General features: G+C 39.2%; 1 protein-coding gene across 3 annotated transcripts in view; it reads left to right on the plus strand.

The window, feature by feature from the left end:
* EDIL3 (EGF like repeats and discoidin domains 3) overlaps positions 1-13,436 on the plus strand; it is a 259,250-nt gene that overhangs the window by 152,554 nt on the left and 93,260 nt on the right. For all 3 annotated transcript variants that reach the window (XM_075078570.1, XM_075078571.1, XM_075078572.1), the window contains one exon: positions 20-133. In XM_075078570.1, the coding sequence (XP_074934671.1) occupies positions 20-133 (114 nt within the window). The remainder of the gene's footprint in view (positions 1-19; positions 134-13,436) is intronic.

The following is a 13,436-nucleotide window of genomic DNA, read 5'->3' on the forward strand; positions in this document are numbered from 1 at the left end:
TCTTGTGTGCGTCCTGCAGATGTAAATGAATGTGAAGCTGAACCCTGCAAGAATGGTGGAATCTGTACAGATCTCGTTGCCAACTATTCCTGCGAATGTCCAGGGGAATTTATGGGAAGAAACTGCCAACAGAGTAAGTATTGCATGTTTTTCTATCTATTTTTAAAAATAAAATAAATAATCATTTTCTTTTGCAGAAACAACTGTAGTATTCTATGGAAATAGTTCTCTAGTATACATATAAATAATGCTCACAATATTTATCTTATTCTTTCTAAAATGGAGGAAATTTAAGAGACCAAATCTGTCATGCATTCAAGTACAGCATCTGATGTGATGGAAACATTTGCAAAATGCAAAATTATTATCTAAGAGTCAAACAAGAAGGATTAAATAGTGTAAAGCAGAAAAACACAAAAACTGATTCAGGCTAGGGGTTCATCTCGCCGAGTATCCTGTCTTCAACAGCAATTATTAGCAGATATCAGCAAGTGCAAGAGCAGGGTAAAAATATATGTTTCTTTCTGTGACATGTCTCTACCTCTGATAGTTGGACTACTGATTTACAGAGAATTCACTAGTGGAGCTCCTTCAAGATCTGTCCTGGGAACAATCATGCATGATTTAACCAGTAACATTGACTATGAATGCAGTATGAAGGTCTGATTCCTAAAGCTGCTACTACAAAGGATTTCTTCATGTATGAAAGACTAGTTAGTCTTGAAGACCAAAATAACAAAATAGAACAGACTGCTATGGAATGAAATGTAATATACCTTAACTTAACAGTTAATAACAGATGTTAGAGGCTCATGGATTTGAAATATTGCAGAGAAGAAAGCCTGTGTGTTTTAGTTGAACAAAGGATGCTAGCATGATGGTGTAGTGGAAAAAGCTAATATAGTCCCAAGATATGTCAAGCCTGGCACCTTAAGGAGAAAAAGGAAAGTATTTGTGTATTAACTTTTGTAATATTAGATGTTACATTCAAAATACCTGAAATACTGGAGTCATCCACATTCAAGTAAGGGGATTTATAGTTCAAGGACGATCTACTGTATGTACAGTAGAAAAAAAATGTTGTAAGTTGAATACTAAATGAATGAAACCATAAAAAAGCTGAAGAGCATGATTCATTTTCCTGTGTTCACACTGTGGACACAGGTGGGAAAATGGAGAATAAACCAACATGGACCAATAACCGCAAATGACAAGCTGGGAAATTTTTGAAATAGCCTCAGTGAATTCCCAGAGTTTTTTATGCAACAGGAAAAATATTTGAGGTGTCCAACATAACATGCATATAATTCTAGAGAGAAATCAAAGATTAAGATTTCATTTGAGTAGCCTATATGGCTACCTGAAAGAATTTGTAAAAAAATAATTACTTCTATTAAATTTTTCTGTAAAAGTTGCAGGCGAATCAATTCATGTATTTCCTTATAAGGTACAATTGAATTACAATTTGGAATTCTACCAGGAATCTAATCCATCTCTTCAGAGTTTATCCTTTCTGTTTTTCTGGCTGCATCATGAACATTGCTCAGATTATGGATCACATAAAATCAATCTCCTATTCTGCTAGAAATGGGGTAGTCAGAGCTATTACTTGAAGTGACCATTGCATTATCTGGATCATCTGTTATTTCATATTTCTTTTTCTTTTTATAGATATATATGTAATTATATGTAAAAATGAACTGTGTCATGATGTATATACTATATATTATACTGGATTTTGCTTTATATGTGTGTGGGTGTATATATACATGCACATATTTCTATTTTGAGAGCATATAACAAAGTATATATGAAGAAAAAGTAGACATTTCCAGTATATTGAAATAGTGAAAGAATTCTTTTAATGTCAGTAAAGCATTAATGAATTTTAAAATGTCCTACGTGCAGTCTGTCTTTCTGGGTCATACTTTGGGGATTTACAGGGGTAAGCCTATCACCCAGTCAAATGATCTTTCTGGAGATGCTACTCTAGGTAAATGCTAACAACTGTGACTGAGGACTCCATTGTCTAACCCATAGAGGAGAACACTAAGTTCTTTTGAAAGGATAGTTCTGTTGTGTGTTAAAGTATTTTGAATTATGATAAGGCTTTATACAACAGTCAAATTGCTTTGGTGTAGAGATCAAGGACAGTGAGTTTTAAAATGTGCTTTGCAGTAATTATTAATTTGTCAGCTGCAAACTATGTACAGGCTGAGAGAATTGGGTTTCTTTAGCCTAGAGAAGAGAAAGCTCTGGTGAGACCTTACAGCAGCCTTTCAGTATTAAAAGGGGGCCTATAGGAAAGATGGAGAGCGATATTCTATCAGGGAGTGTAGTTATAGGTTATGGGGTAATGGATTTAAACTGAAAGAGTAGGTTTAGATTATACCATGAGCATATATCTCTCTCCACGGAGAGCTGAAGTAGTCCCCATAATCCAGGAGGAAGCAGTTTATGACCTGCTGCTCCACCTGGACACTCACAAGTCCATGGGGCCGGATGGGATCTGCCTGAGAGCACTGAGGGAGCTGGCGGAGGAGCTCGCCAAGCCACTCCCCATCATTTACCAGCAGTCCTGGTTAACACGGGAGGTCCCAGATGACTGGAGGCTTCCAGATGTGACGCCACCTACAAGAAGGACTGGAAGGAGGATCCAGGGAACTACAGGCCTCTCAGTCTGACCTCGGTACCAGGGAAGGTATGGAGTAGTTCATCCTGAGTGAGCTCACCAGGCATGTGCAGGACAACCAGGGGATCAGGCCCAGCCAGCATGGCTTCATGAAAGGCAGGTCCTGCCTGACCAACCTGGTCTCTTTCTATGACCAGGGACCCGCCTGGTGGGTGAGGGAAAGGCTGTGGATGTGTCTGCCTGGGCTTTAGCAAAGCCTTTGCCACTGTCTCCCACAGCATCCTCCTAGAGAAGCTGGTGGCTCATGGCTTGGATGGGTGTACTCTTCACTGGGTAAAAAACTGGCTGGATGGCCGAGCCCAGAGAGTTGTGGAGAACAGAGATAAATCCAGTTGGTGTCCGGTCAAGAGCGGGGTTCCCCAGGACTCAGTGCTGGGGCCAGTCTTGTTTAATACCTTTATCTATGATCTGGTTGAAGGAATTCAGTGCACCTTCATTAAGTTTGCAGATGACACCAAGTTGGGCAGGAGTGTTGATCTGCTTGAGGGTGGAAGGCTCTGCAGAGGGACCTGGACAGGCTGGATCGATGGGCCGAGGCCAAGTGTATGAGGTTTAACAAGGCCACGTGCCGGGTCCTTCACTTGGGTCACACCAACCCCAGGCAACGCTGCAGGCCTGGGGCAGAGGGGCTGGAAAGTGCCCGGCGGAGAAGGCCCTGGGGGTGCTGGCTGACAGCTGGCTGGGCATGAGCCAGCAGTGCCCAGGTGGCCAAGGAGGCCACCAGCCCCCGGGCTTGTGTCAGCACTGGTGTGGCCAGCAGGAGCAGGGCAGGGATGGGGCCCCTGTGCCCCGCACTGGTGAGGCCCCACCTCAAATGCTGGGCTCAGGTTTGGGCCCCTCGGGACAAGAAGGCCCTTGAGGGGCTGGAGCGTGTCCAGAGAAGGGCAGCGGGGCTGGGGCAGGGTCTGGAGAACAAGTCTTATGAGGAGCAGCTGAGGGAGCTGGGGATGTTTAGCCTGGAGAAGAGGAGGCTGAGGGGAGACCTTATTGCTCTCTACAACTACCTGAAAGGAGGGTGTGGTGAGGTGGGGGTTGGTCTCTTCTCTCAAGTTACTAGCAGTAAGATGACAGGAAATGACTTCATGCTGTGTCAGGGGAGGTTTAGATTGGGTATTAGGAAAAATTTCTTTCCTGCAAGAAGTGGTGAGGCATTGAAAGAGGCTGCCGAGAGAGGTGGTGGAGTCCCCATCCCTGGAAGTGTTCAAAAAATGTGTAGACATGGCACTTCAGGGCATGGTTTAGGAAGCATGGTAGTGTTGGGTTGGTGGTTGGACATGATAATCTTAGAGATCTTTTCCAACCTTAACTATTATATTATTCAATAGATTAGAAAGAAATTCTTCAATGTGAGGTGGTGAGACACTGACACAAGTCACTCAGAGAAGCTGTGGATGCCCCATCCCTGCAAGTGTTCAAGGCCAGGTTAGGTGAGGCTTTGAGCAACCTGGTCTAGTGGAATATGGGTGGGGTCTAGATCTAGATGATCTTTAAGGTCCCTTCCAACCCAAACTATCCTATGATTCTATGAATCTATGGTATGGGGAATGGGGGAGCATGGCAATGCAACACTAGAGTGCAGTGTAAAAAGCCTCTGTTCGGTACTTCCTCTGGGTAGGGACCCGCCTATGGAGGTACCACCAGTCTGGTGTCTCTGCGACAGTGTCATGGGAGGAATGTGAAATCAGATGTGCTTTGAAGACCTAAGAGAAAAATAATATATTTATTAAATCATTAATTAGAAAATGCTACAGGATGGGAATAATGGTTGAATTGACTGCAATCATTGAACTACCTCTGCTCAGGAAAGTCAACGCAGTCTTCTGGTACTATGGCACAGTTCACAAAGTTTTAGCATTCATCTACTTTTGAGCTAGCTGTAGCAGAGCTCGCATTAAAATGTAACTTTTCTTTTTATACTATCATAATAGCTGTGCACTCTACTGGTTCCTATAGCTGGGCCTGCAAATACTGGGGTTTTTTCATGAGAAGTCTAGTTATGTCATTATTCCTAATTATGTAATTACAAGTAGTAATTACACATTTTAATTACACCATTAAAGTTTTACACATATTTACTGTAATCATATAATTAAATACTGTTACAGTAATTATGTAAATTACTGATTGCTGTCTCAGAATTACCTCACAAAGCCCAAAGATTGCTAATCCACATCACAGAATATGTGAAATATTCTCGATCAAGAACAAAAAAGGCAAAAATACATCATGCAGTCCGCTCTCCTGTCATTGCAATCTTGTTCTCCAGGATGCATTTTCTAATAGTATATTTAGTTTGGTATATCCCAAATACCAATGCCTTGTAATAATGACATGTCGTGTTACTCATCAGCTTGAAGTAGTTTATGTCAGACTGTTTCTCCTAATGCTCCAACTACTTTTTCTCTCTTTTTTTTAATTCCACAATTTAATTCCCCCACAATTACTTTTAGCTAATCTGCTAAATAATTCCCTTCCATTTTATCTCACATGTAGCACTTCTGAGGTGTAAGACAGCTGTTGTATTACACCCAGATCCTGCAAGCCTTATGTGACACCAACCCAAAATCCTTCTGACTAGTCCCAAGAGCTTCTGCTGATAACTAGTACAGCTGAAGTGAGGGGCAAAGGCTCGTCTGGAATAAGTACTAAACTAGCACTAAAATGCCTGATGAGTGTGGAACCATATTTGGACCATCTTAGCCAATTTCTGAGTCTCCTTCTGGCATGGATGAGTTTTGGAGTTGCTTTCTAAGAGGTCAGCCACAAAGTAAAGTTCTTGGAAGACATGGAGTTGATCTCCTGGACAGCTGATGTGCTGCACACCCAACAATGCTTCTCCTCCGTTGGGGCCGCCTTCTGTTTTATTTATATATCCTTCTCATCTTGCAGCACTGGCCTGACCTTTTGGGTTTTTTTCTGGAGAGACTTAAATTCAGTCCTCTTTCTTTCTGATTAACTACTTCTATCTTTAGCTATTCAGGCATAAACGATACTTAAACCAGCTGCTTCTCATTGCTGAAAAGCACCGGATGAGGCAAAGTCAAAGTTATGTGGAGTGCAAGAGCACTGACAGCTTCAAAATGTACTCAATTGTTCTGGAATAGGCTTATCAACCTGTTAAGAAATACTTCACTGAGCATCTGGTATTTACAAAATTTGCCTGCAGATGTTTAGTAAACACAGAATGGAAAGAAAGCACCTTTTCCCATCCTCTGAAAGCAAAACCTAAACTATATTAATTCTATATTACTTTCCAGATTTCTTAAGGCCTCAGCATTTCCTTGATGCAGCTGCATCTCCTTCTGTTCTTGCACTCGATGAACCTATTTCGTGCCTCTGTGCTGAATTCAAGCTATCAATTATGATTACCTCCATTACAGCTTTCCTTAGTCTTGGAGAGTCTATAAATAAGTACAGCTTCCAAGACAGATTCTCCTGGGGTTGAAGTTTTTACTTTCTGGATCACAAAATTCTCTTTTAGGCAAGAGGGAGACACTTCTGCCAGTGTCAGACTGCTTGCATTATTCAGTACAAATCTGTATTGTTAAAATCTCCCGTGAGCAACATGGATTGTGAATTGCAATAAATTGTGAGGAGCTCCTCACAAATTTTTGATCACTTCTTTTAATCTAGCAGATGGTACTATACAGTGGACATGTTACAGTTTCACCATTGTGCATTTTGGAGCTGTGTTTTGCTGATTGCCAAGAGTTGCTGCCATTAAAGCATATGGCAAATTTTCTCATGCTTTTTCTTTAAAGATATAGATCAAACTAGTCACTGTAAATATTTTTTACATATGCTATGGCCCCTTCACCTCCTTTTTTGTGTATTCAACATGCCCATATGTAGCAGGACTGCATTCAGAGCAAGTGTACCAATTTAGGCTTTTTAGCATGTCAGAAATACTGCTAAGCAGTGTACCTTCACATTATTTTCATTTCCTGTGTTTTATGTTTTAGTATACCAATGTGTTTATACTGCACTTGGTCGTCTTCTGCCTCCCTCTCTATGGAAATCAAAGTGGCATTTTTTTATTCAAATGAAAATGCCCCTTCTTTCAGTGTCATTTTTACTTAAAAATTTCCAAATATCTGACAGATCTAGGCATAAAGAGGCTTTCAAGACTTATGCTTACATGCAGCCTTATACTCCCAGGCTAGATGGTGTCATCCAAAGCATTCTGATGCACTGTGATTTTAGAATTTTCTTTCTTTAGAAACTCTTCCTAGGAATACAAGGACACCTGCAACCTGCATGATTCATGGCACAGGAGAAATAACTAGTGTCACAGTAGTTTTTTTAAGAGACTATACTGCTTCTTTTGATGTTCTCTGTATGTCACTTATAAGTGTGTTTTCTAGGCAGTGTCCTCACTTGGTGGGATTTTTTGGCTTCAGGTGCTTGTCCTTTGAACTATCCTGCTTGATGCTCACAGTCTTCAGCAAGTCTTGGGTATCTCTGTCTTCCACAGCTCCAGCTCTTACCAGCCCTGGCTCAGCAGGGTTCAGGATTCAGAAAGCCTCCACGCTTAGGTTCAGAAAAACCCTACACAAAACAAACATCACAGAATGAGGGCGTAAAAAGTGCACAGGCAAAATAATACAATTTATGAAACAGTTAAAAGCTATGTTTTCAGGGGGGAAGCTTTACATCTGGCTAAAATTTGTCTCCCAAGGAGTCTGTGTTTTCAAAACATGGATAGCAAATAGAACTTAACTGTTTTTTGAAATGGATAAACCTGGTAATAGGCTTTCTGCTGAATTCAGCTCATGAAAATGCCATGTTAAAGGGAAGCTGTTAAGCACTGGACTGTTGTTGAACGGTAAACATGATCCCATTACAACCATACCTCATCTCCAGATTACCCGCTCGGGAACCTCAGTTTTAAGGCATGAAATTTTTTTATGCACCTCCAGTTGGCACTATGTTGTGGCTTAAAGCTTGTAGTGAGCCACTGTGAAACATTGCACTTGATAGGAATCAACATGGACTTGAGTTCCCTAAATTAGTGATTACTATTAAAATCTCTTTGAATGAGATTTAGGAGAACCTAAATTTCCCTACAGCTCAAAATGTCAGTTTGACTAATTCTGTGAATAATCCAATATGAAGTTTGGTTTTAAGCATATTCTTGATTGTTTTGAATAAATGACAGTTTTATGTTCTGAAATACTGGTGTTATATAAAGTGTAGCAAATTTCTGTTAGACAAAACTAGACAAACATACTCATTTTTCTTTTGTGTTCTTGAAGTTGCTCTATAGTTCAGGTTGCACTGATTTAGATTGATATCTACCAACCTTTATGTTTAATCAGTTGATTCAGGTTTTCAACATTCATTAGGAAAAAAAATAAACTACAGAAACAATTGTAGTTTCCAGAAATATAGACTCCTGTATTGAAATTAAGGGTATTATAGTAATCTGCAAAAGAAGAAGATACACCTTCATTGGTACAAAAATAATTTACTTTTTTATATTGGAGTTTCTGTCCCATTTTCATTCATCTTGTGGGTATGTACTGGAAATTCTATTAAGGCATGTGTTAAACCTGAGAGATTTCTAGATGACCTGTAAATTATGACCTTAAACTTAATCAGTACAGGTTTCCAGATGCTCTCTTTCCAATTTATTAAATAAGTAAATTCTTGCAATTGCCTTCAAATTCCAGAAATTTCCAAACAGATTTTCTGGTTTTGTCAGGGAATTGGGATAAAAAGCCCCTACCCCCGTTTTTCATTGCATCATACTGTAAAGTAACAATTCCCTGAAAACTGACATAAACCAGCCCTGTTGCCACCTGAAGGAGCCTTGCTTCAGCTCTTCTTTGCCCAGCTTGCTGCTTTTGCGGCTGGTCATTCTGGGCTGCTGTTTTACCCCTATGCCTGGTTGTCCCAGCAAAAACTGACCCAGGAAAGAAAAAAGGTAATTAATGAACCAGATTCTTTCATCCAGTGAACTTCACAGACACACAAATACTGCACTGATACAAAGGGATGGCAGGGGACAGAGCCTGGGCATGAAATAAAAACTTACCACTAGTTAAAAAGTATTAATCAAGCCACAGAATAATCAAAAGAGTAGAAATTATTCTTTAATTCATGTTTAAGAAAAGGATAAGAACATACTTTAATTTTTGTGTTTTTCTTGGTTTATTTCTCTTCAAATATCATAAAATTTAAAAGCTAGAATTCTCAGCTCATTTGCCAAGGATACAACAAATAAAAAATCAGTAAATAGACACATTCCTGTTTGTCATTATTTAGAAGACAACTTCAGAACTTGCATGGAAAAATTAAGGCTACTTCATAGGTACGTGTTTATGTGTGTGTGTGTGTGTAGGTATGTGTATACACAAATATTACCCTTAGAGAAATTAATTCACTTTTTTTAATGTACGCAGGATAGTTAAATTACCATTCAAATGATGTCCTTGCTGGTTTAGGGAATAATGTGTGGTTAATCTCAGACAAAATGAAGAATGGAAAAAATTTTATGCCTAAAAGTAAGATACAAATTTAATATAAATTTAATTTTAATACTTATTTTATGACCTCCTTGAATTACAAAAATATCTTAGAACAGAAACCTATTAGAAATACATCTTGCAAGTGCAAGAGGGAAAACTTTTACATGTTAAATGTGACTTCAACATATGTAATTCAATTCAATCTAGGTAATTTGTCATTTTTTGAACACGCTATAAGAATAAAACCAAATTATTTAAGAGGTTAAAAAATGCTGAAAGACAGGCTAAATATATTAGTACTAAGGGTGATGTTTTATATATATTTTTAACTGTTTCACCTAATAATGGAAGGAACACAATTTCTGTATATGCATTGGACAAAACCCATCTTGAATCTCTTGCTGAAACTAATGAGGTTTGCTGAGGCTACACCATTCTGGGAATATTGCCTGGCTAGCATTTTTGTGTAGCATATTAGTATGGAAGTGAAAAGAGGCAGAAAATGTTATAGAAATGACAGAACACAGTGTTAACATTGAAATTTTCTCCCAGGCATTTCAATGACCTAGTGAGAAATATTAATCAATTCTAACATTTCTAATACTGAGTCTTCAAACAACAAAGCACACTCTGGATCTTCTGCTGCAAACCTTCTTTTCCAGGCATCCCATGTAAGATGCAAAGTTGTGCAAAATCAGGCTCAGCAGATCAGAAATGTAGTTCTTCCTTTCAACACAATAGGAAAATGAGACTGATCTCTAAGTGTTTGATGTTGAAACAAAGTCCTCAGCCCTATGCCTTTGGGTAAATTTTCATCTTGCTGTAGTTGTACTGTGCAGCAGTGTCTCCCTTTGAAAATTCATTTCTCAGTATCTTACTTTGATAAGGCAGTGAAGGATCAGTCTTTATTCAGACACATGACAGAAGCTGACAGACAAGCCCTTGGGACCAAACAGCTGTATTTTACACACTTAATTGTCTCCTTACTACATGAGTAATCTAGTGCAATAGCGGCTTTTGGGTTGTGTCAATACTGCAATATGAATTCAACCCTGTATTCAGGCATCTATAACTTGACTTTGTAACAGCTCATTTTAGCTTGACCCATCTTGGTATGGTGACATTCTTGCCATGTTTTCTTACTCAAACCTACTGATCTGCTTTTCTCAGGCATTGTGTCATTCTTGACTCATGGTGCCCCTCAATTACCCTCGGTAAAGAGGCAGGAAGGTTGCACTGGGGTCAGGGACTCCTCCTCCTAACTGTCTTCCACCTGTCTGTTCTTCCTACTGAGGGTGCAAAATGACCCTGCCTTTTCAATAACATAGAATCATAGATATTCACAAAAAGTAGAGGAGAAAAAAAACCTTATCTTATAAATATAATCCACTCTTCCTGTGTTGGAAGAACTTTTATGTGCATTTTTATGAATGGCAAAGCCTATGACAATGCATATTTCAGCATTTCTAAGCCTTAAAAGAAAAATTACAGCACACCGTTATTCTCAAAGTAGCCTCTATAGCTCTTAAGTTCCTGGTCTGGTAAATAATGCACGTTCTTTTTTTACATCCTCACAGAAATGAAAAATAATTTGCAGGTAAGGAATTGGTACTATAAAAGAAATAAAAGACAAACTGTAGCCAGTAGAGCAAGCTGAAAACAAATCACTGGTTATTATGACCAAAAAACCTCTTAAAAATATGGAAAAACACCTCCAATAAAAGCACTAATGATTATAAATATATGAAAAGAGCAATTTACAGATGCAGTAGGCTCAAAAAAGTTCCCGAAAACCAAGTCACAGGACTAATTTTTTTTGTTTCAGGTACTAGGCCAATTGGAAAAAACCTTATTTCAAGGCCTAGTATTTATAAGATATAGGCCACTTATTTCAAAATAGATTGATTGCTGAGGGCGGTTTGCCATGTGAAGCAGTTTGGTCTAGCCTGTTGCTATCCTTGGGTGGATACAGGAATGAGCAATGACAGGAAATCTTCTTCAGAGCCATACAACATTCCTCATAATGAAACTGCCTTGAGGTTTGCGGTAGTGAACAAACCAGGCATAGTAGAATTACAGGTGAGTATGGCATAAACCTTGCAAAAATTGGGGGTTTGAAAGTTTATTCACATTTTGGTGATTCATTTGGACTTGGAATTGAAGCCAAGCTCTGAAAGGTGAAAATCCATGTGAACTAAAGAGAAAATGGAACAAAACATGGCTACATGAGCCTTAAATGAACTAAAATCTCCACGCTCTGCACAGCTCCCACCTGCTGTTTTCAGAAGGAGAAGGACATGTGATATGTTCAGTGATCAGCTTCCCACTGAGGCAAGACTCACAGCGCCTGCTGCTTTGGGCAGACGGAGAGTCCAGCAAAGCTCCCCTTCCAAGCATTGGTGCAGCAATTTTCAAGATGTGTGATGCTAGTAGGTTATGTCTATTTTAGCCCCTGACTACCGCCATACTCATTTGTTGTGTTCCATTAGATGATCCGAGGACTTACAAAAAATTCCAACTATCTTCAGCGTCTTATCATTGGTTCTGTTAAATGGCAAAGCAGTGTGTCATTCATCACAACTTAGCCTGCTTCCTGGCCTCTTCAGGGTTCAGCACGGGACTGGCAGTCATGCATGGCCTGTCAAGTCAGAGGCAAATGGCATGCCTCTGTGGCCGCAGGCAGCGACAGGCAGTGGCCAGGAGCCAACCCACGTGGATGTGCCCTTGCAGCGTGGAGAATCAGCAACTCTAGTGTTACACAAGGCTGTCAGTGCTTCAAAATAAATGAGGAGATGAACAGATAAGAAAAATTCTGCAGCACTGTAAAACTGAGAGAGAAGGGCTTCTGTGTTTCTGTCGTGGTACACGTAAATTGGGACTCGGAGGGTGTGAGTGAGTTTCCAGACTGAAATAGAGTTAAAACTTTTTAAATTCACAAGTATCATAAAGGATTATTACTTTGCCGAGAAAGGTTGATGGAATTACTCTTAGCTCAAACGCTTTACCTTTGTATCAGTGATTTTCTTCTATCATAAATTCTGAATGTAATTTGGCCAGCTCTTGGTTTGGTGTAGTCACTTCAAAATTCTGTTTATAGAAAAGAACAACACAAAACCTTTATTCTTTAAAACTGATGGACAGATTAATATCCTTCACTGATCCAGCAAAATCTGTTTAATAGAGCTCACCCATAAATACAATTTTCCTTTGTTGGCAGATCTGTACAGTTGTGGTACCACTGCATGCCTTCACTCAAGAGCAGTTTCAGTGTGTAGTTTGAAATATTGTATCTATTGTTATTCTAATTATATCAATTCCCATTTATGCTCCTGCTGCTGAAACCTAATTTCATAATTGTTCTGTTCCTATTATGCAATTCACTTTTACCTGTCCATGTTTTGAAATTTCATCCTAGGCATAGCATAAAAATAACCATGTTGTAACTGATTACATCAAAGTTAGAGAAAAGCAAATACTGCTGGGAAAAAATATTACCTAGTATTCTTTCAACTCTGAAAGCAAATCTGAATCCTTACATTGACCGTGTGCAAATATTATTCTTTTACTTTCTTCAATGTTTCTGTAAGTGTCCTTTCTTTTCTGGATAGCAGTAAAACATCTGTACAGGAAGCTGAATATGGTTTTTACTGTGATTACTGAAACCTCTTCCTCTTATTTTTCTTACCTCCTGGTCCTTCCACAATTTCTTTTCACAATACCTTGAGCTTCTCCATCAGGTGCAAATCTGAGTGAGTATTTGGGTTTGTTCATTTTTAGACATAGGAAGATTTTTCCTTGATAAAAAGTGTCAGGTGGAAAATCCTAAAGAATTAAATTCCTTTCCCAAAGCACATGATGGAATAATAAATTTGTTTCACTTATAAGTAGGTACTAGGCTTGTTCACTTAAACTTTACAACTCCTGAAAGACATATATAAACCTTCAACTCAAGCTGCTCCATTTTCCAAACCGCAGTTCATTCTTACTTGTGTTAGATGCCAATGCATGCCTGCTGAAGATACACTTTAGTTAAGTGCCCACATTCCTCCTTGTGAGTTTTGCATCTTGTGCTGAGATTAGGTCCTCTAGCACAAGACTAGAAGTTGAGAAACAAATTCCCCTGCGCTGCCCATCCTACAGCAGTTAAGTTAGCAAACCAGCATCCAACATTGCAATATTGTTGTCTACGTTAAGCCAAAAGAATTTCAAGTCACAAAAGGTTTTATGTAGGGAGAGTTAGACAAGAAAGGCATTAAGATGTTTCCAGGGTCATG

This window comes from Phalacrocorax aristotelis, chromosome Z (assembly GCF_949628215.1).
Source record: "Phalacrocorax aristotelis chromosome Z, bGulAri2.1, whole genome shotgun sequence".
Taxonomy (NCBI): Eukaryota; Metazoa; Chordata; class Aves; order Suliformes; family Phalacrocoracidae; genus Phalacrocorax; species Phalacrocorax aristotelis.